The sequence below is a fragment of the Ananas comosus genome, linkage group 7, assembly GCF_001540865.1.
Source record: "Ananas comosus cultivar F153 linkage group 7, ASM154086v1, whole genome shotgun sequence".
Taxonomy (NCBI): Eukaryota; Viridiplantae; Streptophyta; class Magnoliopsida; order Poales; family Bromeliaceae; genus Ananas; species Ananas comosus.
Window position 1 is genome coordinate 12,176,721 of NC_033627.1, and position 26,138 is coordinate 12,202,858.

At 33.2% G+C, this 26,138-nt stretch overlaps 2 protein-coding genes across 3 annotated transcripts; one reads left to right on the plus strand and one right to left on the minus strand.

Moving 5' to 3' along the window:
• LOC109713002 (vacuolar protein sorting-associated protein 41 homolog) lies at positions 528-12,317 on the minus strand (the record flags this gene model as incomplete). The annotated part of the gene is given in 16 exon segments (XM_020236906.1): positions 528-608; positions 765-884; positions 954-1,031; positions 1,275-1,475; positions 2,467-2,532; positions 2,893-2,955; positions 3,028-3,183; positions 3,283-3,376; positions 3,448-3,551; positions 4,479-4,581; positions 5,112-5,202; positions 5,928-6,060; positions 7,454-7,714; positions 8,801-8,980; positions 9,352-9,621; positions 11,883-12,317. Coding segments are annotated over 16 exon segments (2,313 nt in total), but the record flags the coding sequence as incomplete, so codon positions are not given.
• On the plus strand, positions 21,508-25,439 carry LOC109712282 (anamorsin homolog). 2 transcript variants are annotated; one of them, XM_020235759.1, is made up of 9 exons: positions 21,523-21,571; positions 21,636-21,714; positions 21,856-21,991; positions 23,419-23,582; positions 23,675-23,764; positions 24,152-24,311; positions 24,402-24,538; positions 24,924-24,998; positions 25,093-25,439. In XM_020235759.1, exons 2-9 carry the CDS (start codon positions 21,712-21,714, stop codon positions 25,129-25,131), a joined length of 804 nt encoding a protein of 267 aa, XP_020091348.1. In that variant the 5' UTR covers positions 21,523-21,571; positions 21,636-21,711; the 3' UTR covers positions 25,132-25,439. The 2 variants fall into 2 exon arrangements, with proteins under 2 accessions (XP_020091347.1, XP_020091348.1); XM_020235758.1 differs by having other exon boundaries at positions 21,508-21,714.

Consider the following 26,138-nt stretch of genomic DNA (forward strand, 5'->3'; position numbering starts at 1 on the left):
GATCAAGTCTAACGGAGCCGATCGTCGATTCGAAAATTCCATCATCGAAAACGGCTCAGGAGCACGGAGGCCTCCGTGCTCCTGAGAGCACAGCAGCCCTGCTCTACATATATATATATATACATATATACATATATATATATATATATCTATATATATATATATTAGGTCTTGTGTGCTATTAGGAGCACGGAGGCCTCCGTGCTACCAATAATATACCAGCCTAGCTCTATATATATATATATCGAGTCCGGCTACTATACTATTAATAGTACAAACCGCTTACTATTAGCTTTTCGGTCCTTGAATGAAGGGATATGCAATCAGGATGATAGTAACCCCCTAGGGTTGAGTGGGTGTGGTTAGTTGAATAGTATGATCTAACGAGTGAAAATGATCAATAGAATAAATCTAAGGGCAAAAAACTTATGAGTATAAGGGAGCGAATACTCATAAAAGTATAGTAGCCGGACTCATATATATATATATATATATGTAAATGTATATTAATTGCCCCTTCATTGTACCATTTCAGGCTTCTGAAGGCATTGCCTGATTAACTCCTCCCATAGTTCATCATCATGTTGATCGGTCACAAATTCTACAGCCTACATAAAGTTAAAATATTCATTTATTAGACACCAAGAAGTATATTATTATCCAATCATAATGCAGTAATTACGATGGAATGAAATGTTTTTGGTAAACAAGGACAAAAGAAAAAGAAGAAAACAACTGACACAAACAAAGTTACTTATGCACACCTCCTGTATGTCCTCCAACTTATTTATAATAATAGCAAGGGCCTGTTTTGCATTTCCCATCCTACCAAGGACAAAGACTTGCTCTCTTATGAGCTCTTTCCTAGCACAAATTTCATAAGCCTGAAAGGTAATAAAATGTTATTTATTTATTCAGTAAATCTGAAAAAATGTTAGCAAATCAAGTCCAACCTTGTCTAGCCTGTAATGCTGACTGGTACGAAGAAAAGGGAGTAGCAATCGTGATTCGTAATCTGCATAAAGCTCTACCTATGACATAAAAGGACAAAGTACACAACGAATAATTAATCAAGAATAAGTGTTATTGCATGCACAGCAAGTACTGAAATTATTCAAATTCAAAAAGAGTAGAGCTCAGGGGGAAAAGAAAATTGTACAAGGAAAAATGATGATTGCCCACAGTAATGACAAATAACTAGAGATAGGTAATTATTGTGATATGATCCTGAAGGGATGAAGAACAAATAAAATTCAGTAAGAAAACAGATATACCTGCATATCATGGAACTCTTTTCCAGCATTAATGTCAACCTCAAAAAGGGAATGCAAGTAAAGATGCAAGAAATATCTCTTGTCACACTTTTTATTGGACTGCAAAAGCTGCCCGACAACTTCAGATGGAGGAATTATATCACGGTGTTGGATCAATAAAAGAACCGTTCTTTTACTGTCAAGTATCATAAGATCAACCACCTGTATAAGAAATAATAGTAAATATAATATTAAAAGAATTGCCTTAACGATTGCATAAATGTACAAGTTAATTCTAACATTTATTTGACAATAAATATAATTGCTATCTTAGTAATATTTTGCTAATAGGGACTAAAAGCAACATGCATAAACTTCAACACAACCAATAAAATGAGAATGCAATAACATATAATTTCATGATAACTTGAAGTTCAACATACATTCCTTTCTTTCAGTGAGCAGCTGTTAATACCTGTAGATCATAAAACTCTTAAATGCTTACCGGTTTGGAGTGTAATCATCATAGTGAAAGGGTCAACGTTGTACTCTGTTTGAAATGCATTTTGTCTATTCTTATCCTTCAACTCCTCTCTCTAGGCTTCAAAGTTTTTAAAAAACCTTTTTTGGATATATATGAAGACTAACACATTTTTTTGAGTGAGAGAAAGCACAGTATGCACAAACAAGAAACAGAGTCATTTCAGCAGACTATTCTTGTCAAGATAATCGTAAAAGGACCATTTTGCAGAAAAGAAATAGTAAAAATTTGAACCATAGATTTTAACAATGGTCAGATGCATGAGGATTTTTACTCATAAAGGAGAAACAACAATAGGACAGAACTTTTCATCTGAGCCACAAGAACAAACAACAGTATTGTATCCAAGTACTAGAAGAGGAATAAACAAAAGCGTATGCCGCAGAGCGCAAGGCTACTTTTAGTGTAGCCTCCACAGTAATGATATACAACCTTACCCTAGTTAATAAAAGGATTTCCATGAATCAAACCAGCATCTAGAGGTTGTAACAAAAGGAATCACTACAGTTATTTGCACAAGCAGATAGCTAAAACGAGTGGGCTGTAAGCTTCATAAGCATACCAAGTATGATAGAATATAGCTCTTCCCATGAAAGTAAAACTAAGAAAAGAAAGTAATACTGAGAAAAGATAAAAGTGAAATTATCGTCAACATTAGGGCTGATAGCATACCTTGTCATGAACGGCATGATATAAACTGTGCTTTTCAATAAAATTGAAAACGTCAGGCTTCAATACCTGAAAAGACAAAAATGGAAAGATGAAGTGGGAAGGTAACATCAATATGCGAATTAAGGCTTGTTTGGCCTGTTTGGGCTTGGAAGAAATGCTGTTACTCAAAGAGCCGTTCAAAGCAGTGGTAATATTTTCTTTTTTTAACCATAAGTTATCCTCTACAGCTTCTCACTGCAGAAGAAGCAAAATGTTCAAATTGGAACTTTTGGTTTTGGGGCCTGAAAGACTATTTTAGTCTCCCAACAGCAAAAGCTCGGGACAATTTGCTAGCCAAACACATGGTTTATGGAAGCTTCCACTTCGTGCATAGAGATGCTTTTCCATAAGCCAGGCCAAAATGTCGCATGAAGCGTAAGTACTTACATCAGCATACAAACCAAAGGCTTTCTCATACAGTCCATTGATCACATATAATTCAGCTAATGCCTGTTACAAAAACATGAATAAATAAATAGGAGATATAGAACAGATGTACCAACGCAAAAATTCCAAACTAACCTCTTTCAAATTATCAGTCATAGAGGAGGTATTCATTTGTGGCTCAATGGCAGAAATAACAGGTGATACAGAATATAATGTAGGCGGCCACGATTTAACAGTTGACAAGAGAAGTTTGTGAAATGGCGGGTTAGTAGCCAATGCAACAAGGGCAACCTGTTCATATAAAGAATAATATTCAGGAACTCTACAAGCTAATGATAAAAATCTTACTCATGAAGCAACAACTACAGATCCATTATTTATCTTACAGACCTCATATGCAGTATCACTCAGCTGAGGATAGTCTGTAGGAATGTAAGGAACCAACACAGGAAGCTGGCGCAGATGGGCAAAGTGAAAAACCCACCTATTGAAGAAAAAGTTTTAGTTAACAGAGAATTGAAAACTGTGAAAGTTAAATTGTGGGCTTTTGCAAACCTTTCCCATGCTGAAGCGGATCCACGGAGTAACTTAGGACACAAAGATGCAGCTTCTGCATATTTCCTTTCAACAATTAGATGATCAAGGTATCTTGATCCCACCTGACATAAGAAGAGCACAAAATCATTGACCAAATGAAATGTTCTTAAAGAATTTATAAGAAGGTAGCAAAATCCTAATAAGAATTCCAGAATATAAAGATAAACTATTATAAGAAAATCATAGTAGACAAGGCCATATGCCACTGATGCTATCTTAAAGAGAGCTTATGACTTTCTGCACCAAACAGGATGGGAAACACTGAAAGGTTATTAAATGAATGAGAAATAGCTATTCCGCCTACAATTCTTTTATTGCCAACCCACGAAACCAGTTGATAATAGATTTCAGTTTTTGACCAACATATTTTTTATTGCTGAACAATCCCACTGGGCCAGGATTATATGTTTCTTCAACCAGTTATATTATCATTGTACACCCAGTAACGATGGCAATGGGGATAAAATCAACAGTTAATTGGAAGCGGATTTTAAATTGTTGCTTAAAATGTCCATTGCTAGATTACATAGTATAAAGTGCCATGCTGTTTCACAGCTCGCAAAATCGATGAGCTTGACAATGTAGCCTTGTGCACAAACAAAAAAAAAAAAACAGAATTCTGTTTAATTTAAATAGTAGGGTTGCTATTCATACAAGTACAATATCGACTCAAAAAAAAAAAATCTTTATGATGGCAAATGCAATCACAGGCGTTACCAGCCCCTCCTTTAACTAACAGATTAATAGCAAGAAAGAGAAAGAAGCAGCGCCACAATAATCTCTTAATCAAGTGCTTAGAGGGGATGTGGATCAGTAGATCTCATTTGCTACAACTGACCAGCGAGTAAGTACTACTTTTAATAATAAGTAAATAATGTGCAATTGTTTGTCATGGAAAATATTGACAACTGTTACGCTGGCATGTACATCCACCCATATGATATTGCACCATTGATAATTAAAGGAAAAACAGCAGAGATCTAATGTACCTCATCAAGAAGTTCAGTCCGTCCCTGTCCCGCTTCAACTGCAGCTAATGCCTTTTCATGCCAACCATGATGAAGAAGCCAAGCTATGTGATCTTCAGCATCTCTAATTTTCATACAGATATTGGATAGTTAAGAGCATGGAGTCTGCAATTTTACCGAGCTTCAAAAATACACATACTCTTGTCCATGTTTGATGACATTTTTCAGATCAAAACAAGCAAGCAATTATACAAGTTGAAAATATATCAGATGGTCAAATCAGAAATTTGCAGGATTCCCTCACTAGTTTATTTCTATCTCAGCCCAAACCCTTGAAACAATTTAGAAAGGCCCAATTTTATTTAGAAAAAGGAAGAAGAGTAGGTACTTCCCCAAAATAACAATTCAAATCATAACATGTACATAGATAGTAAAATGTAATGGCATGCATACATACACTATATAAGTACATTGTGAACACCAATGCAAATAAGTCAAAGATGCTGCTAAGTTCAAGGGGGAAAAACATAAAATATAGAACGATGGTTCCTAGAGTAACAGCCTAACGAGTTAAAAGACACCAGAAAAAGCTTGAAAAAAAGAAGAAGCTAAAGTACTTAAAATGAGTATAAATTCTACAAAATCCTCATATACCTAGGCCTCGCAATCACTATGTCTTTGGGAGATACGATATAATAGAGAGGTTCATCACCAGCAGCCCACTGACCACCAGCATAGCTGCTTCCTATGCAAAAGTGCAAAAGCAGTTAGAAGTTAGCATTCCAAACCATGCAACTACAGTTTACATATTATAAACAAAATGATTAGGGCTGTTTGGTCTAATTGTAGCTTAGCAGTTACTTCTACAAATAGCAATTTGAAGAAGTTAGTTTTTTTAAGCATTTGTAACAAACCTAGTCCCTAATGATCAGGTTTCCAATTTGTCCTCAAGAGTTTCAATTGTAACAATTTAGCCATAGAAGTTTGACCAAAATATCAGTTTTGTCCTTTGAGCTTCCATCATAACAACTTCGTCTCCGAAGGCTAATCCGGATTTCAGTTTCGTCCTTAATGTTCCATTTCTAACAAAGCAATATCTAACTGCAATGCTGACCTAGCCAAGTTAGAAGTATAATAACAATAGAGCGACTTGCTCGTTATGCAAAATGAACTTCGAAGACTAAAGTACTAAAACTATTGAGGAAAGTGAAATCAAAAGCGAAGTTCAGGGATGAAATTTGTAATTAACCCTTTTGATCAAAATCTCCTTTACAGCCTCTCGTTGCAATAGAAGCAGAATCTCAAATGGGAGCTTCCGCTTGGGGGCCAAACCCCTTTTAATTTCTTGTCCAAAGAAAATTTTGAGCCTATTTGTTAGCAAAATAGCTGGTTTCTAAAGCTTATGATAGGGAAGCTATTCCATAAGACAGGCCAAGCAGGCAATTCAAATTGGTAAAGGGTGTTTGAAACCTGTGAATGGAGCATGTGCAAGAGCATAATCTTTTGCCTTATAATGTTCATAGCCATGAACAGGTAAAGCATCAGTTGTTAGTTCCTCATTTTTCCATGTGACAATTCGTATTTCTGGCCTTTGTGCAGTTCCCTGTGTAAAAATTCCACGCACATTAAGAACAAGTACTTCTGACTAATGTAAAATATTTCACAAGAGCTAAAGTCAGAGAAATTTACAATGTCCAATGCAACCAGCAAACAGGAAAAATTATTGCCAGCACCTGTGCACCACATCAGCCAGCGCACCACCCATTCTCTACCATTCATCCATCACATACTTCTAGATCAATAAATGCTAGGAAGTGGGGACTGAACAGTGAGATGGGATGAAGGGCGGAGCATGGGCGGGGGCACAGGCTGACAAGATGTGGCAAATGCAGGCAATAATCTATCCTACTTAGGCAATCATTAGTATTACTAACTGCTCTGGAGCAAGACATTTTGAAAGCACATTCATCAGAAAACAAAGAACCATGTAGCCCAGTAAATCTGGTTTGACCCTAGTTGGGAAAACATCTAGCTTAGTGTTGCCAGCCATCCAAACTCATTTTGACCTTGTTCACTTTCTTAAAATTTCATACTTTGGTCATAGCTAGTGCAATTACATAACTGTCCAAAAATTTGATCATTAGGCATGTTTTGGTAGATAGCGTTTAGCGTGCTAGTAAATGCAGGTCTGCATTTAGACCTTCTAAAGGTGAGACAGACTTATTTTTGTTCCCACAATTTCATATAGCCATATAAAAAGAAAAACCACACAAAAGTCCATAAACAAGAAAAAAGACTTTCAAATAATGTCAAATGAGATCACTGCAATATTATACTTTTCTCTTTAACTTATGGTTTCTCAAGCTTCCCATAGCCAAAAACTCCAAGATTTGCAAAAAAACCTGAAACTGGATATGAGACTTAAGATTTGAACCTAGTCATAAAGTCACAATAGAGTTGACAATAAAGCAGCATTTCATTTTAGGGTATTTCACATAAGTAACTGCACAAAATCCTCTATTTGATAAATGTATACACGCGACATCTGAATTTTCACATATACCCCTTGGCAGTGCAGTTTAAGATAATGCTCTCACCTTAAATTAGGGTTACAATTTACAGGGGAAGGGTTCTAAAAATAACCATCCAGAATATATTTCTAAAAATAAGCCCCTGTAAAAAAATCTGAATTGTCAGATGCGCGTGTCCTTTGGAACTGCCGCTCAAAAAAAAATGTTGTTACCCTAAACTAGAGATCCATTTTACAGGAAAGCTGGTTTTGTTCAGATTTTTTATTTTTTTCGTATGTAGAGGAAGTTTTTTCTAAAAAGATGAGATATTTTTACTACAAGGAAATAATATTTTGCAGGAAATTAAGTATATATGCAATTAGTTAGTACTTTGATAGAGTATAAGTGAAATTTGCTAAATATAGTATGAAAATGCTAATGTTGTCAATCTAAAAAATCATTCTTTAAGCTACTAAATGAAAATACCTGCCGTGATGGGACAGTTGTACTGAAATCCTTTTCTCCATTTTCCTCATCCGGGATGTATGCTAGTACTACTAAAGCATCGCCGTATGGAGCAATACCAGAAATGTAGTAACTAGTTTGAAAAGATGCCACAATATCCACATACTTAGTACTTGAAATGGAAATATTTGTCCGTACACCATTCACACCATTGGGAGAATTAGCTCTAATGGCAGCAATCTTTACACTCGTTCCCCAGCCAATGACCAAGAGAGTGTCATCCTAGATACAACAAATCTTCTTAGCATGTGACATAGAAAATTTCCAGATTCAACATAGAAAGAGGAAAGAACCTGCAATTGCTATAAACCTTCTCAAAAGTATTTAAGAAAAAAAAAGAGAAGAAGAAAACAGCCATCATTAGCTGAGTTAGGCCTGGCTAGAACTTTTGACAACTGCTGCATAATAGAGTTGTTTGGGGAAGCACAAGCAGCTTTGTCATTACATTTCCCTAGCAGCTTCTCAATAACCTAATTGGAACATCTGCTTTTGAGGCCCAAACACTCATTTTATCATCTTGCCATAGCAAAAGCTCTAGAGACTCTTCATGACAAACTCCTAGTAACTGTTTCTTGAAGTAGAGAAGTTATACCAGAAACTAAGCCAAACAAACAAATTAGTGCCCAAATACCCTCTAATTTATTCCTTTATAATCATAAAGAGAGTAAAATGCAATAATAAACAATCATGCACTTAATTCTGCTACTGCCCATGATTCATTGCTCCTCCATCTTACCTCCACCCCATCCTGATAAAGTATTAACAATAAAAATAAAATAAAATAAAAATAAAAGAAGAGACTTCCAGATCAGATAGGTAGGCTTTTCGTTGGTATTCATTATATTCTCCGGTAGCTTGAGTTTCAAATTAATACTGATTCAAAACTGTAGAAAAATTTTTACTGCCGACCTTTTCAATTGTCTTATTTTCTGATAATTTAGTGGACTGCCATCTGAAATCTGAAAAATGTTCACCAATTTCAGCAAATGGTATATCATTATTTCGACATAAAGCAATTTCCGGCCTGTAAATACACCACTTACTAGGCTAAAACAAGGCCCAAACTCAAGATAGCTGAAATTCAGTCTCAATAACACACATATGCGTGTTACTTGTATTACTTTACGGGCCAATAAGAACAGTATCATATATCTATTTCTATCAGTCAGGAACAGTAAATCTCAAAAATCTGAAATGACTTAATATTTTGAGCATGATGAGGTCAAGCACAACATTCTCTTTTGAAATGGTTGCCTCAGCCAGACTACTTCAGAATGAAAAGGGGAAACTTCACAGAATATATTTTACCTGCCACACCAAGTGAGGAAGTAAAAGCTCTGGACGGGGGATTCCCCTCGGTCTCTCAATAAAAGAAATTCGCTGATGATTTGCCATGTCATAAACTTTTACTCCTGCATCATTAGCCCAAGCAATAAGACTTGTTCTCCACTTCACGGTATGAATTGGACCCTCACCGTCATGCAGAATCTGAGAAGATACAAGGATGCTGAATAATTAAAATCTGACAAATCTACATATATGTACCCCCAAATTACACATTTATATACATATATTCTTGTAAAATCAGAATTTATATCTTTTCAAAAGTGCAATTCTTATAGAAATACTCGTTTTTAACCTGAGTCATCCAATTCAGGTGAAAATTTGGTTTTGCACAAGAACAAAGCTTTCCAATGAGGGGCATTTTGTAAGTAGAAGGGTTATATATTTAAGAAATTAAAATTTTGAGACGCAAATATGAAATGAGTCTTGCAGGGGTATTAGTATATACGTTAACATCTCGAGACACAAGCGGGTACTAAACCGAAATATATTCTATATCAAGAAATAAGACATACCTGCTTATTATAACCTAGCCAGTTCTTCATGTTGAGAAATAGTTGACCAGCTAAACCACCCGCGACAAACCTTCTTGAGGATTTCCGTGAATAGTCAGGGTCTAGAGCTATTGCTTTCATAGGCCGATGATACTCGAATTTCAATTTTTCATCCGTAAAAAGGCTGCTTATAACTACAGATCCATCATCTGAGCAGCTACCAATAAATTCACCTTCTGCATCAAAGCTAAGGTCGTTGACTGTAGCGGTATGAGCAGCAAATTCTTTGACCTGTAAATATAAAGTGTTGAGAACATCGGCATATTTCGGCAAGATAATGGCAAGGAGTAGTAGACAACAGGGCAAATCAGAATAAAAATGACAAGTACTTCTCAAAACAACTAAAAATCTGGTCCAACCAATATGTCGGAACCTCAAATATCCTTAATCTTCCTAAAGATGAAAAATCACGCCATGCAATCAAAACTACTTCAACTATATTGAACCTAAGTTAGATTCATCTAAGCACAAACTAGGGATTGAGTAACTCTAAAGAATAACAACTAACATTTTATACAGCTATACGCGGTCAGCTATATAGGTCGTATACTTTACATAAGATTCTTTGTGAAATAAATATTATCATGTATTTCCTTATTATGTCCTCCAGTGTTCATTATAATATTCCCTTCCCTCATAAGGCAACTTCTACTTGAATACTCTTTACTGACACCCCAAGTGGTCTTCTTTGTGCNGGATATACCGACTGGCGCATATCGACATATTTTACAATCAACAATAAGAAATCTCAATGAGTTAGGGATCAAACACGAATCTACTTAGATTGAATCCAAGTTATATCAACTTCATCAAAACTAACGTACCGCACTAAAAAGTAGAAATCCTTCTAATTCCTATAAACTCCAAGGCTGTATAACCAACCTGGTCTAAAAATCAACAAAACTCTTCATGAACAGTAAAAATAAGACTAAACGGGACAACAGATGATGAGGAACGGTAATAGAACGGCTTTATACGGCTACAAGAGTTGTGAAATATAAATGTCCAGTTTCTTAAACGACGAGTATGGCGATGTCAGTTGCTGGAATCGAAACTACGTCTTCCACTTAAATAACCATCGACGAGTCTACTACCTAGACATCAATATTCGTCGGAAAAATGCCTACTTTTTAACTTTAAGCTCATAGTAGCCGGATACTTTCGTTATCGAGATCTGGGACTGATAAGTGCCTTTAGGAGTTCTTCCAAACAGCGCCCACCAAATCGACCAGTTGATAAAGAGTTGTACTTCTTGACCGATCCAATATTATTCGTCCATACAGAATAAAGAACTATATCTTATATAAAGCCAAATCATGGGCGAACACAGAGCTCTACAATTGCATATATGATTATGCATGTATTTCCTTATTATGTCCTCCAGTGTTCATTATAATATTCCCTTCCCTCATAAGGCAACTTCTACTTGAATACTCTTTACTGACACCCCAAGTGGTCTTCTTTGTGCATGTCCAAACCATCTCAATTGGTTCCGCGTGATTTAACCAGTTGGGTGCTATACCTAATTTGCTACTTAATAGAATCCTTTCTTTACTTTATCTTCCATACTAGCCCCACTAACATGACTAACTTTATAGTTGTCTAATAAAATCTTCCTTCTACTTTCAGGGGTATAACATTAGAAGCACTTCTTTCACTTCTAATCATCTTATGCTTCCGTGCTAGAGCATATGGAACGCAGTTTTTTACAAATGAAACAGTAAAGATAAAAAAAGAAAAATTCATGGTGGATAAACATAACTAAGAGGGATTTCTGTCGTTAACTTGGATACATCCAAGTGAAAAAGATGGCAAATAGTCTAACAGTGCATTCAAGATGTTGATAAATCATCTTATGCTCCAGTCATCAAATAAAAGCTCATCATCCAACTACCATTCAAGATAACCTACAAAGCAGTTTATATTGGGAGCTACACACAAGCCTATATGTGCAGGGTAGGGCCCCTCCTTTAAAAAGCAGATGATACAAAGGCGTAAAAACAGGGAATCAATATCTAACTTACAAGACCAAGAGAATAAAAACAAATGTGATTGTTTCAATGATTGGCTCTCACAATGCCTAGATGGTGGAAGTAATGCTGTAATTAGGGTACACTATCTACAAAAGATAGGGGAAAAAATAAAAAAACTTTAATTACTTGAACAAAAAAGAACTGTTCTAATCAAAATTAAAAACTACAAAAATTAAGGTCGATCTCCCGATCTTTATATTTGAACATTGAAAATTCTAATTCAGTTTTCTTGACCATATTTCGGACAGCAAATCCCCACATCAACAATATTTCACTTCAAAACCAATCTCATGACAGAAATGATCATATCCGTTTGGGCGATTAAAAAGAAATTATTTGACTACAGGATGTGTCGATCGCATCATAATTCTACCTCCGAGTTTACTTTACTCAGAAAACCGATCTAAGCGACCAAAAATCGTTCTGAGGGAAAAAGAACGGAATCGAATCGGAATCGACCTGATTGCCCTGGAAATCGAGGATGTGGACGGTGCCGTCGTGGGTGCCGAGGGCGACCATGCGCTCGGCGACGGCGATGGACGCGGCGGCGTCGGTGGAGAGGAGGGGGGGAACGCTCCCCCCCATTCTCTGGTACTTGAGCCTCGGCTCCTCCTCGTCCTCTTCCGCCTCCTCCTCTCCCCTGTTCTCTACATGCTCCTCCTCCTCCTCCTCCTCCTCCTCCTCTTCCTCCTCCTCCTCGTCGTCGTCCTCCTCCTCCCTCTCGTCGTCCCCCTCGACCCCGTTCTCCGAGGGTTGGAGCTCCGACGCCATGGCTGCTGCGCCGAGATCCGTGTACAGCAGGAGCTTCGAGAAGCGCCCACGCGATCGCTCTCTCTCTCTCTCTCTCTCTCTCTCTCTCTCTCCTTCTCTTTCTCTCTCTAGATTTTTTTTTTTTTTATCCTGTTTAATGCTAAACTTCGTGCCAATTTTAATCCGGTTCGTTTGTCGTTACGAAATTAAAAGGAATTAATACGAAAAGTCGGGGCGTTTGATAGATCCGTTAACCCGCTTAGGACTTAACGGGCGAAAATGAGGAGCCCATTATTAATCGGATCGGGTAATATATATAGTAAGCTTTTTATCGCCTTGTTTTGATGCCCAAACAAGTTATTCACAAACAAATTATTATGACTTTATTTAAATACTAGTGTAGTAACCCNCGAAAACTTAAAATCTATATTTAAGAATAAATTATTATTTAAAGATTTATTTAAAATGGATGGTTGAAAATTACTGGACATGACAATATTAGTAAAAATGATAGAGACATTTTTGGAAAGAAAAAAAATTTAAAACTCACGTTTTTATAAGTAGTATAGATTTGGAGATAACCTTTGTCTATATTGGCCCAATTATGAGAGTAGAAATTATAAATAAAACTCATGATAGATGTTGATTGCAACACATGCCATATTTTAAATTTTAAATCAAACAGGACAAAGTTAAATACTATATAGAATCTATAAGAGAATCTTATTTAATACTCTCAATTTAACATAATCTAAATTCTATTCCATTATGTTGTGGCACTTAATTAAGTTATCATCAAAAACTTATGTGGCAATAATTACTACCCTTTTAAATTATTATCATATCATCTCAAAATTATTTTTATTTAGCTACTTAGTTTAACAACTAATTAACAATTTGCACGTAAAAGTGATCTTAAGAGATAAATTAATAGCCATGCCATCTCTAGAGATAGTGTGATTATGAATATAAATCGGTTTGTCTTTTTGTTTGACAAACTACATGGAATTTAGTAAAATATAATAAACAAAAAATTGAAGTTCAATAATTTAACCGACCGTCACTAGAACAAGTGGCAAAGGGTTTGGTGGTTGGTACCCGAGGTCCCAAGTTCGAATCCTAGTTGATTCACATTTTCAGCTAAGTTTATTTCTAAATAAAATAAATGAAACGGGTAGCGTGCTACCTATCTCTCAAAAAAAAAAAGAAAAAAGAAGAAGTTCAATAATTTATTTCTCAAAACCTTTCAAAGAACTAAATTTGAAATAAGGTATAAATTACATTGTAAATAAAATATGTTATCTCTTTCCAAATCAGTAATGTTAAGATTCTTCAAAGATATTTAAACTTTTTATTTCAAATCACAAAAAAAAAACCAAATAAGTTATTATTAAATAATTTATTTTCATATATCTATTATCTATTACTCAAAGTTTGTCGGCCATTTGGATCTCATCAAACGATTAAAATGAAGAGTACTCTGTCATTTTTGTGTGACAAAAATACCCCTCCTCCATATCCGTAATGTTCATCCTATGTACTGCCGCGTTTTTCTAATGACCAATCATTTAATTACGTAAAGATAAATTTATTTCTAGTTATCTAAGGTAATACGACAGCCAATCATATGCCTGCGCTAATCACGTGAATATTGAAAATTAAATTTATTTCCTAGCCACACATTTTTTCAAATATTTTTCTTATCAAACATATACTGTCAACCATATATTCAAAAAATAAATTTTAATTCTGTAATTGCGCAAAATTTAATACCACGCGAATTTGATTTTTTTTTTGCGTATTTTCTCATTTTCAAGCTGTAGGTTTTTTATATATAAATAGTATATTTTTTTAATTGTATCCTTGGTTTATTTTTATCTATATTTTTTTTCAATATTTTTTAGTAATATTTTCTCATTTGTTACAGCGGTTACATCGTCATCGTACCTACTTATCATCATTGTTGTGTGCTGGTACATGTGTCGCCCCGTTCACCACCGTTAGTCTAATTAAAGATGGTATTTTAATTCTATCTGAAATTTTTTCTTTTTTTTAATATGCCTTATCTGTTTAAGTTTTTTTTTTTGTTTTTTCTTAGTTTCTAGATACGGTTCTCAAATACTAAAGTATAATTTTTTAGTAATATATATTTTATTTTTATTTATATATTTTTATAAATACTTTTAAATATTTTTTTTGTATATATTCTATTTGTCCCCCGTTGTCGACATGGTCATCGTAATCATTTATCACTGAGCGACAATTTCACCTTCGCCACCTCCGCTTCGCACAATTTTGAAGAGTATTTTGAGTCCCATCTAAAATTTCTCTTTTTTTAATATGTATCTTTATACGGTTTTAGTATTTTTTTAGTTTTTTTATTTTCTATACTTATATTATTTCAAAAGTATGAAGGTATATTTTTTAGTAATATTTTTTTTATTTTATTCTACTATTATTTTTCTTAAGATATTTTCAAATATTTTTTTAAATAATATTCTTTTTTTATTTATCTCCGTCGTCGTGAACGCGTACATCATCCATATTACTCTCTGTACATATCCGCCTTTGCAATAATTAGAGAATATTTTAATTTAATTTTGAATTGTCTTTTTTGCTAAGTGCCTTATACTGTTTTAGCATATTTTTTTTAGTAATTTGCTCATTGTTTACCTATATTTTTTTCAAATATAAACATATATGTATTTAGTTAATATTCTTTTTTTTTATCTATATTTTTTCAAATTTCTCAAATATTTTTTTAGTATATTATTCTCATTTGTCACCATTGTCGGTAATTAGACTGCTCATCTTTCTCATCGTTTAGCCGTCATGGCGCCAAACTGATTGTCGCCTTCGTCAACTTTATTACTACTGCTATGTCTATATATTCAGTTTCTTTAGATGTTTAGAAATAATTTGTCTAAATCAATTCTACATCTTTATTTTGTATGGTGTTAATCGTTCTAAACGGGTGAAGGTTAAAGCAGTTTCTCTTTTTATCATTCCACATACAAAAATTATTATAACTAATTTTTGGATGGATTAAAGTATGAATGAATTAGATTAATCCTCATAGGACACAGATATGTTGCTAACACACATATGGCATGAAAAATTATTAATAACTAATTATTTGATGGATTGAAGTATGAATCGATTAGATTGATCCTTTAGGACAATGATAGTGCTATTACAACAATTTATTTTTGTATTAAAACATCGTCACGTTAATATCGATAATTAGAATAAATGTATTTTTAATATTTTATTTTTCTGTTGTATTTTCAAATTTTTATTTATTAGGATCAATTTATTAGCAAAATTTGTGAATAAATGTGCTTAATCTATCTATTCCAAAAATCAAGAAATAAAATCAAGCTAAAATTTTTATTACTTATATGATTTTATTAAATTTTATATTTTATTAATTTTATTTTCTGATGATTACTAATATTTACTTATTATTTTTCTTACTTTCAGTGCAATTTGTATGGAAGAAGACTGATGTTGACATTTTCAGTTAGTTTAGATAGATTTTGTGTTCTTTCTTTGATGATATTGTATTCTATTTCTATTTCTTGGTATTTTATTTTTTTGGTAATAATTAAATATTATATTATCGATCTATAATATTTATTATAAAAAATTTATTTGTTAGTATTGGTGTGACGTGCATTGCCGTGCACTTAACTAGTATATATATATATATTATATTAATATATTATTATATATATATATATATAATATATATTATATATATATATATGAGTGCCTCTACTATACTTTCGAAAGTACGGGAACCTCCGTGCTTGTAAGTTGTTTTCGATGATAGGATATCCGATTCGACGATCGGCTCTATTAGGTATAATCTACTCTATTGGAACTATCTAGAAACCAAATTTTATAATTTTTTGACATCATTTACTAAGCGATCAAAACGTCCCAAAAATGACTATTTTAATGGCCAATGCGGCACGTTTTTAAGTTCAACAGTATAGAAGTATCCAAATTACATGAAAATTTAATAGAAAATTCTACTTAACGTCAATAGCAAGATCAATACTTTCGATTTGAAATTTGAGTCCTTTATCATTATTTTTTATGAGATTTTTATTTTCAACCGTTTATTTTGAGGCTACTCATTTACTAGACAAACGAAGTCAAAAAATTATAACAATTGGTTTCTAGATAGTTCCAATAGCGTAGATCATGTCTAACGGAACCGATAGCCGAATCGGATGTCCCATCATCGAAAACAACTTGTAAACACGGAGGCCTCCGTACTTTCGAAAGCATAGGAGCCTAGCTCATATATATATATAAATATAGAGTTGAGCTAGAATACTATCGGTAGCAAACGGGCTCCGTTGCCACCAATTTGTTTTCGATGATGGAGCCTCCAAATCGACGATCAGCACCGTTGAACATGATCTATACCACTTGAAGTTTTTAGAAATCAAATTTCATACATTTTCGATATTATTCTCTTATCCATCGAGTGGACAAAAAAATGAACCGTTGGAAATAAATATTCTTTAAAAAATGATGTTAGGAGTCTTGTAGCCAAGATCAAGAGTATAGATCTTGTTTTAGATAGTTTAAAAAATTTTCTAACAAAAATTCAATTGATTTGGATATCTTTACACTGTTAAACGAGAAAAAGCCTCATATCGACCATTAAAATTACAAAATTTAAAACCCTTTGATCATTAGGCAAATAATGTCGAAAAGATTTAAAATTTGATTTCTAAACACTCAAAGTGGTATAGATCTTGTTTAACGGTGCCGATCGTCGATTTGGAGGCTCTATCATCGAAAACAAATTGGTGGCAACAGAGCCCGTTTGCTATCGATAGTATTCTAACTCAACTCTCTCTCTCTCTCTCTCTCTCTCTCTATATATATATATATATATATAGCTAATTTAAATTTTAAATTATTTAAACATGACCAGTTAAATGAGTTTGGCATAGAGAAAAATACACTAATAAATTGCTTCGTAAAGTTTCATTTGATAGTATATAACTGTAAGGATGGTTTGGTTCAAGGTTTGTAATATTTTAAAAATATTATATATTTTATATTTGGAATGACAAGATTACTACTAACTTTTACCCTTCTTTGAATAAAAAACTTAATTATAATCCTAATCAAATTTCAATATTTTATTAATTTTTCTAATACAAATATATCTAATTCTAATTCAAAACTTTTAAATTCATCTTCCTAAATTTTAAAAATTTATTCCACAGGGAAAATCATAAAAATCTAAACAACATCTATAAAAAAATCAATAAAATAATAATTCTAATAATTAAAAAATAAAATTTTGTTTTTTTTTTTAACAGCATCACATGATGAAAATTTATACATTGAACAAAAATAACTATTGGAGTTAAATTAGATAGTGGAAAATTAGTTAATAGTTTATGTAAATAAGGTATTATTTTAGCACATTCTCAAAATTTGAAATCATTAGAGTTGTTAATATTAGTACTATATTTAAAATCATAAATAATCATAAATTGTTTCACAAGTGTCCTTCTTGTGAGACATTCATTTATCATGCATTTATCAAGTGTACAAAATATAACCTTTTATATTGCAAAAATATAAAAAATGTACTCTTTTTTTTCAATTTAACATGTTTTCAAGTATAAAAAATAATTTTATTTTTCAAGAGAAGAGATAGCTTGTAGATTGTATAAAGTACTAATTTGCCATCTTATGGTACAGCGTATTTTCACTTTTCCAGTAAGTTTAACCTTTTTACCCTATAATTTTTTATTTTTATTTCACTGTATGGGATGGAATATGAAAATATTATAATTTGTAAACCACATTATAGTAAGTAATACATTTTATGAATAGCAAAGACATAAAACATGGCGTTTTAATATCTTATAATTTGCATTTAATTAGGTTATGTTGGATGTATAAACATTCTATTCGGTATATATCTTTGATTTATTAGAAAAGTGTATAGTATTTAACTAGATAAAAAGTGAAATCCGGTGCTTAAAATGGATATCATATTCAACTTTCAAATATTTTTCTAAATAAGATAAAGTACTTCTAAAATATATTATTTTATTAAATTATAGATGTTAAAACTTTTTAAAAAGCAAAAATTAATTCCTACCTTGCAATTGCATAAGAGAATTTTCATAACAAATAACTTTTCATGTAATATCTTATTCCAACATCTAAGCAAGGCCTAAACTACCATATAATTTGTAAAATATATTACTTTACATATTCTTAACGAAATATCCTTTATGGTTCTTCTGTTTGGATATACTAACACCTTGTTTAGTATATCTTTTTAACTTACTTAAAAAAGCTTCCTATGATATATTAGATCTTAGTAAATAGGCAAGATTGTAGTAAGAATTTCCAGTTAGTATTTTTTTTTTTTTCGTAGTGCTTGATTGAGTTGAAGACGTTTTAGCGTGAAATAGACGCAAACACGAACTCCAAAATTCAAAATTTAGCTTGTGGGAAATTAAACTAAATAATATAATATGGATATAGAAGTTAGTATGCCAATTTTGACGATACAGAACAACCTAATCGCAAATCTAAGGAGCAAAATGATAGTCAGGACGACGAGGTGATCTGCTACCGCTCTCCTAGTCAGAACAACAGCCACAACACTTCAGAGTGGTTTGAAAAATTTCTCATCAAAATTATGCAAAATCAACTCCTAAAACGTATAGAAAATAATTTCTAACTCTCAATTTCTTTAAAGATTCATCAAAAAAGTATAAACAAAAATTAATAATATTATATATAAGGTGTATTCTTGTGCATGCGGCTGATCTTTTTGATGTAACCGGACTTCGCTGTAACACTTGTATAATATTTGATATATGATAAGTGTGATAATGTATAGAATAAAATAACATACTTGGCCTCTATGTTGGTTTTTTGAAATAAAATAAATTACTTCATAGGTGAAACTTACTATCCTCCCAAATTGAGAATGTCAAAACTTTTATTAAGGTCTAGTTTAATAATGCGGTGACTACAAACATCAGTTTTATACTACATAAAAATAATACTTAAAAAAAGCATGCGATTTTAACTGAAATTTTATAGTATAAAAGAAAAAAAGTTGTAAGTACTTGTAAATTTCTTGTGTCTTCTATTACTATAAAAATAATTTACAAAATTAAGCCTAAGAAGTAAAAAAAAAAATCAATCTCCTTGCTCTTAATCACAATACAAAAATTTCTTGCTAAATAAGTTATCAACAAATAATTTAGTCCAGCATCCAAATATGAATTGTTATGAAATAGAGAGACAAATGAACATGGGCCGAACAACATGGGCCTCATGCCTTATTAAAGGTTTTTTTTTATTATTATTAAAGGGTAAATTACACTTATGGTTCTAAAAATATGAGACGCGTGACGGTTTAATCCTAAATTTTAATTCATTGTAATTTTTAAATCAAATTATAAGATGTGTAGCGTTTCAGTTCTCAAACTTTAGTTAATTATAATTTTTGATTCAAGCTATAAAGCATGTGATATTTTAGTTCTCGATCCCTCAATAATGTAGCAATATCCTACTTGACAATATAATAATAATCAAGATACTATATCACCTGGATATGAATTGAGCTGGAATGCTTTTAGAAGCATTACCCTCTTGGTGCTTATAGGTTTTTAACCCTTGGATCTACTCCTTAATTACTAATAATCTTTGGATCAAACACTATTCTATCTATCACCACCTATCATCATCATCCCAACCCTACATCTCTCAATCTAAGAATTAAAAATTCAAAAGCACCACCCTCTTGGTGCTTTTGAGAGTATTCTAGTTCAACTCCCTCGATATTAGTAATTCATTAACTATAATAATTCAAAAAGCGTGTCCTTATATTTTGAGTTATAAAATATAACTAATTAAAATTTGTGGACTAAATTGCTATCAGAATTTAGTTATAATGAATTACAGTTTGAAGATTAAAATATTACACAGTCATAGTTTGAGAGGACTAAAATGTAATTTACGCTCTCTCGTTTTTTTTTTTTAATTTTTTAATAAGTTGTCCTTGTTGGGTAGTTTTTTTAGCAACATCACCGTCCACATCAGCACGTGTTGGGAGCCCAAAAGCCGCGCACAGCTGTACACTCCGGTGCCACGCGGCGCTTTTTCATTGGCTTCGGAGTCTCCTCACGTGGCGTTCCACAGCTCGTCCCCGTCGCGCCACGTGTCTCCCGTTCATCACCCCTCGATCGACACGCGAGCGTTGACCTATGGCTGACCCTCCGATCTCAACCGTCCAATGCTGCTCGGCCTTTTCTTCGCAATATCCACCGTCCGATCATATGTCGGCACTTCGGCGGGAGATATTGCTTGTCCTTGGTGTACTCATACATCTCATGCACCGTACTTAAAAATTAAAATATAATCTAATTGATATGATTTAAAATATTTTGAAATGTCTATATTCATTAAATATAAGTTCTAAAAAGATAAAACATAAATTGAAATTTAAATGTTTTCTAAATGTTAAATTAATCTGAAAAATTAATTGGTATAGATAAAATATTAGTCTATTTATAGTGATAATAATATTCGATATTCATGAATTTTTCATACGTAAATCTTTTAGTGCCATAGATTATTATAGAAGACATTTGATGGATTATTATTTTTAAAGGCTCTAAATTTATTATTGAAACATGGAATGATTATAAAAATAGAAATAAATATTATTTGATTCATATATAAAATCAAATTCAGATTTGAAAACATCGACGTCGGATGTTGATCTGATGATTCTAAAAATATTAATGGCAAATATATGTATTGGATCTAGTTAGCATATATTTTGACTAAAAGTAACTTATATTAATTGAAGAGTTAGTTGCATATCTCTCCATACAAAACAATGAAATTGTATATTTAACTCCATAAAATATTTTAGTTATCACATTTATTTTTTAAAAATACATAGTTCATAAGTATACCTCTCGTCACTACTTAGTCAGTTAAAGTTAAATTTTCAATATTTTAAATTAGATTTAATATTATTTACTAATTTTAATATTGTTCTTCTATTTTTTGTGTCATTCTACACAAACTACAAATTGTAAATTCCAAAAAAATTCTATAAAAATTATTTTTTACAAGAACAGATTTGTTGATTTAGAATTTTAAATAGATTATTTGTACACCATTGATACAAATTTGTTAAGAAGGAGTGCGGTGCACGGTGCACGGTGCACCGGGTGCACGCAAGTATTTTCCGTCAGTAGTATCATGGGATATGTATAAATAGCGTGGACCAATAGAGTAAAGGGGCCTACTATTCCCGTTGCAACGCTCCGTTCCGTTTTTTCCATTTTGCGCTCTTTTTAAATCACCGGTTGAGGAAGGTCCTAGAAGCTACTTTATTTTTTTTAATTATAATTATAATTATAACATATATTTTCTTCTTAGATCTCCCTCTAGGGTTTCCTCGTCGCCTCGATCGCTCCGACGAATCCACCTCCTTTGAGCATTTGCTACGGTTTTAATGGTAAATAAATGACCCCCTCCCCCGATTTTTGGGGTTTTCTTGGTTTGATTTGAGCTAGTTTGTGTTGTTTGATCCAAATTTACGCCTTAAATGCTTTGATTCTATGTTCGGATCTTACTTTGGGGTGATTTTTTTTGGTAGGATTCGTCTACGATGAAGAGCGGAGCGCTAGTGCTCACGGATGAGGTCGGTTTCTCTGTGCGTGCGGTGAGGGATTTGGGGATTGATGGGGCATCCTTTGATGATGCTGTTGTTATTACCCAATGCGGCTCTTTGGGTAAGATCGATACGCTTTTCTCTTTAGTTGGATGTGTAAAAGGCCCCAGAATTGTGATTTGGTCATTAATTAGAAGTTTTGAGGGGTTAAATATTCAACGGGGGTTTAATTTGTTAGGTTTGTGGTTTCCTTTTTGTTTGGTTAGTACTTTAAATTTCTAAGAGATTGGTTTGGTGTAGAATGATGAACCTTAGAAATTTTGGAAGTGATGAACTTCAATTAATTATTCTACAGGGTTTAATTTGTTTGGTTTGTAGTTTCCTTTTATTTGGTTAGTACTTTTGAATTTATAAGGGATTGCTTTGGTGTAGAATGATGAAACTTAGAAATTTGGAAATGATTGCCTTTATTTAATTATACTACAAGGTTTAATTTGTTTGGTTTGTAGTTTCCTTGTTGTTTGGTTAGTACTTTAAATTACTAAGGGATCCGTTTGGTGTAGAATGATGAAACTTAGACATTGGAAATGATTGCCTTTTCCTATTAAACTATCAGATTACGCAGATCCCTTAGGGTATGCCAAACTAGATGTACATGGTTTCTGATGATTATTAGCTTTCTCCTCCTTTTTGTAGTTTTCACTTGGGACCCTCATTCCATGATGATTATTATTATTTCTATCTTTCATAAATTCCAATATGAAGTTACCAGCAGTATTCAGATATCTCCCCCATCATTTGCATTTCTTCTCGCTGTTTAAATCTTTAAAAAGCCTAGCGATTAACCGCTATCGACATCATGAATGAATTGGAAGCTATTAGGGCCTGGTCAATGGCAACTATTTACATGAATAAAAGTTACATGAATAAATATATCAAGAAGAGTGTTTTTATTGTGTGTGGCCTATTCTCTCTTTCATTAGATGTTTGATTGCCTCAGTAGTAGAAATAACTACAAATAAGTCTAAAGGAGGTAAAAACATGGACTTTGTCTTTTCCCTCTTCCATGTGTGCAGAAACTTTCTAGGATCTAATTCTCTATAGACTAATAAATCGTAGTACTTGTCATACTTGCTGGGTTTAAATAATGCGGGAGTAAGCATATTATGAAGTGTTTAATAGTGAATTAATGGTCTTCCAGTTCTTTTCTCCTCATAAACCAGCCAAACAAATGCCTTTTCCTCTTCTCTTCTTCTATTTGCATCAAGAAGAGTTGGAAGAATCCATTTTTACACCTTTTTTCTTCCTACTTTTGTAGTTTTTACTTTTTTCTCTCCTAGGCATGCCATCGGCACATTATGAATTGATTTTCCATCATTGTAGCAATAGGTAGACATGATACTTAAATTCCAGCTTGATATCCTTTGAGAGTGATATTGTCCTTTGTCAGTTGGTTATCATGCAATTGGTGCATCAAAGGCTTTCATAACTTAGCTCCAATTTTTTCAGAAGACACCTTGATTTGTTAACTTATGGCCTTTCATACAGGTGGCAAGTTGCCATTTGGAGCCGCATCCTTTGATTCTGTTCTTGCTGTTCTGAGAAGCCCCGAATCTTCTGGAGAGCTTTGGCTTGGAGAGATTGGTCGGGTGTTGAAATCTGAGGGGCAGATTATTATACAGACTTATCTGCCTTCCACTTCACTGGATAAGGTGGATTGTACATCTCATGCTGATTTGCATATTGTACTTTTTTTAAGTGAATATTTGATGCTGAAAGTTTGTAAAATCTAACTCTTTAACAGCCAAGCAACACATTAGAGCGCAAACTGCTCTTGTCGGGGTTTGTCGAAATCCAAGCCTTCGCACCGGCTCAAGATGGTCAATCCGTTACGGTGAGTCAAGTCCTCTATTCTAAATTGTTGACCTATCCTGCTTCTTAGTCATGTGATAAAGCCGTATAGGCGCAACCTGAACTATGAGCTTTTTCAAATGGGTATACGAACTTAAAACTTTTGATTTCAGTACCTAAGTTTCATCACATTGGTTTCAATACTTCTTTGTCAGACAATAACACTTTTGTAGCTTTAGTTACGGGATATTCGTAACAGAATATTCTATTATTTAATAGAATATTCCTGATGTCCACCTTTTGAAATTAAAGAAACTTTAAAGTTTAGATGCACATTTTGAGGTGTGCTATATTTCAGTCAGTACTGTATGGTTTTCCTAATCATCTTTCCCCTTGGCTTCTCAATGATTATGCCCTTCATGTGTGCTAGATTAAGGGTAAGAAGGCTTCTTGGACAATGGGGTCATCTTTCCCCCTCAGAAAAGAAGCAAAGATCCTTCCCAGGGTTCAGATTGACGATGAGTCAGATTTGATTGATGAAGATAGTCTCCTAACTGAAGAAGACCTGATGAAACCACAAGTACCGATAGGTTCGCTTTTAGACCCTTTCATTTTGTCTAGTTGGTTTGCTGATCCTTATTCCTGCATAGATAGTAACAGTTATTTAATGCTGTAAACAGTTGGAGATTGCGAAGTTGGAAGCACTAGAAAGGCCTGTAAAAACTGTACGTGCGGCCGGGCTGAGGAGGAGCAGAAAGTGCAGAAATTGGGGCTTACTGCAGAGCAGATAGATAATCCTCAATCTGCTTGTGGTAATGTAAGTGACAGATTACTGAGCAATCTCGTGTGAGTTTGAAATGATATTTCTCAAAAATAGTGCTGCCACACCAATAAATTAACAGCTACAACGCTTATAAAATCATGTTCCCAAAAAAGAATGTGCATTTAAAATCATAAATATGTGATTATTCTCTCAGATCAAATGGGAGAAGTTAATTAAACCACTGAATGATGTTCCATCATCAATTAAAGAAAACTCAACCACCAAAGAGAAGTTTAGTTCATGGAATTTGGTTGATAGTTTGGGTACTTCCTGGATAATGCACCTCGAGTATTGCTGCTAATTACAAGTTTCGAGTTGTTGATATTGTTTTTGTTTTTTTTTTCTTTTGTTTAATGATTTTTGTGTGTGAATCTTGTAGTGTGGGCTTGGTGATGCATTCCGCTGCGGCGGATGTCCCTACAAAGGCCTTCCTCCATTCAAGTTGGGTGAAAAGGTGGCTTCACAATCTCTTCTTGTTATTCATCATGCGATTTATGTCCTCATTTTGTATTCAGTTGCTTTAAATATATTTTGGTGGTTATTTGTAGGTTTCATTGTCCGGCAATTTCCTTGCTGCGGATATATGACAGCGGACTGATAACAGCACTAGATAGTTATGATTGTTTTCGCAAAAGATGAGCGGAGATATTACCTCATTAGTCTGATCTCAAGTTGATGGAAATGATAGGAGCTTTTCGTTTCAGTTCTTTTACTTTTGTCGCCTTCTTTCATAGGATACTGCATGTTGGCTGTCTTGAGAGATTTTAAGCTACATACTGAATATGAAGTTGTAGTAATAATTTAATACTTCTATCGATTGAAAACACACATTATGTTCTGCATTGTAAAATAAATCATTTTGGTTCAATTTATTTCACCATAGTTGGAGTGTCTTTGGCTGCTGTGTTAAATGATGCAAGGGAATGTAATGTGAGACCAACTTGGAAATTCTCTCTACATCCACTTATTTTTAACAATTCAATGCAACCCTTTTTTCTTTTTCTTTTTTTTTTTTTTTTCTGGGAAAACTTCAAATATTATCTGTGGTTTTTTGCTTTCTCACTTTAATATCCTGTGGTTTAAAGTGTATTATTTTAGTTTTTTTTTGTGGTTTTGTTTTTTTTCTTTTCGACGTTACTTTCATTAACTCTTCGTTAAATTATATAGAAAAATCTTTAGATATAGGCGGTTGAAAAAACTTTAGATATAGGCGGTTTATCGAATATTTATTTTAATATCTCGTGGTTTATCGAATTTGCACTTAGTATCATGGAATTTAAAGTGTATCACTTTAGTATTCTTTGGTTTCGCTTTTCTCTTTCCATTAGCACCTTTGTTAATTCTCAGTTAAATCATGTAAAAAAAACTTTAGATATCTTATTTATGATTTATCGAATATTCATTTTAATATCCGTGGTTTATTGAATTTTCACTTTAGTATTCTATAGTTTTAACTTTCGCACTGATTTAATAAAAAAATTAAGGGAGGGAATAACGAAAAGAGAAAACCAAATTGAGCGATACATTTTGAACCATAGAGTACTAAAGTGAAAAAATGTGAAATTACATGATGGAAGTAGATATAGGTGAAATC

Coding starts and splice junctions, on each gene's coding strand:
- LOC109712282 (XM_020235758.1), top strand. Junction 23,583..23,674: donor CTTCCACTTCACTGGATAAG/GTGGATTGTACA, acceptor ACTCTTTAACAG/CCAAGCAACACATTAGAGCG. Junction 24,999..25,092: donor CATTCAAGTTGGGTGAAAAG/GTGGCTTCACAA, acceptor GGTTATTTGTAG/GTTTCATTGTCCGGCAATTT.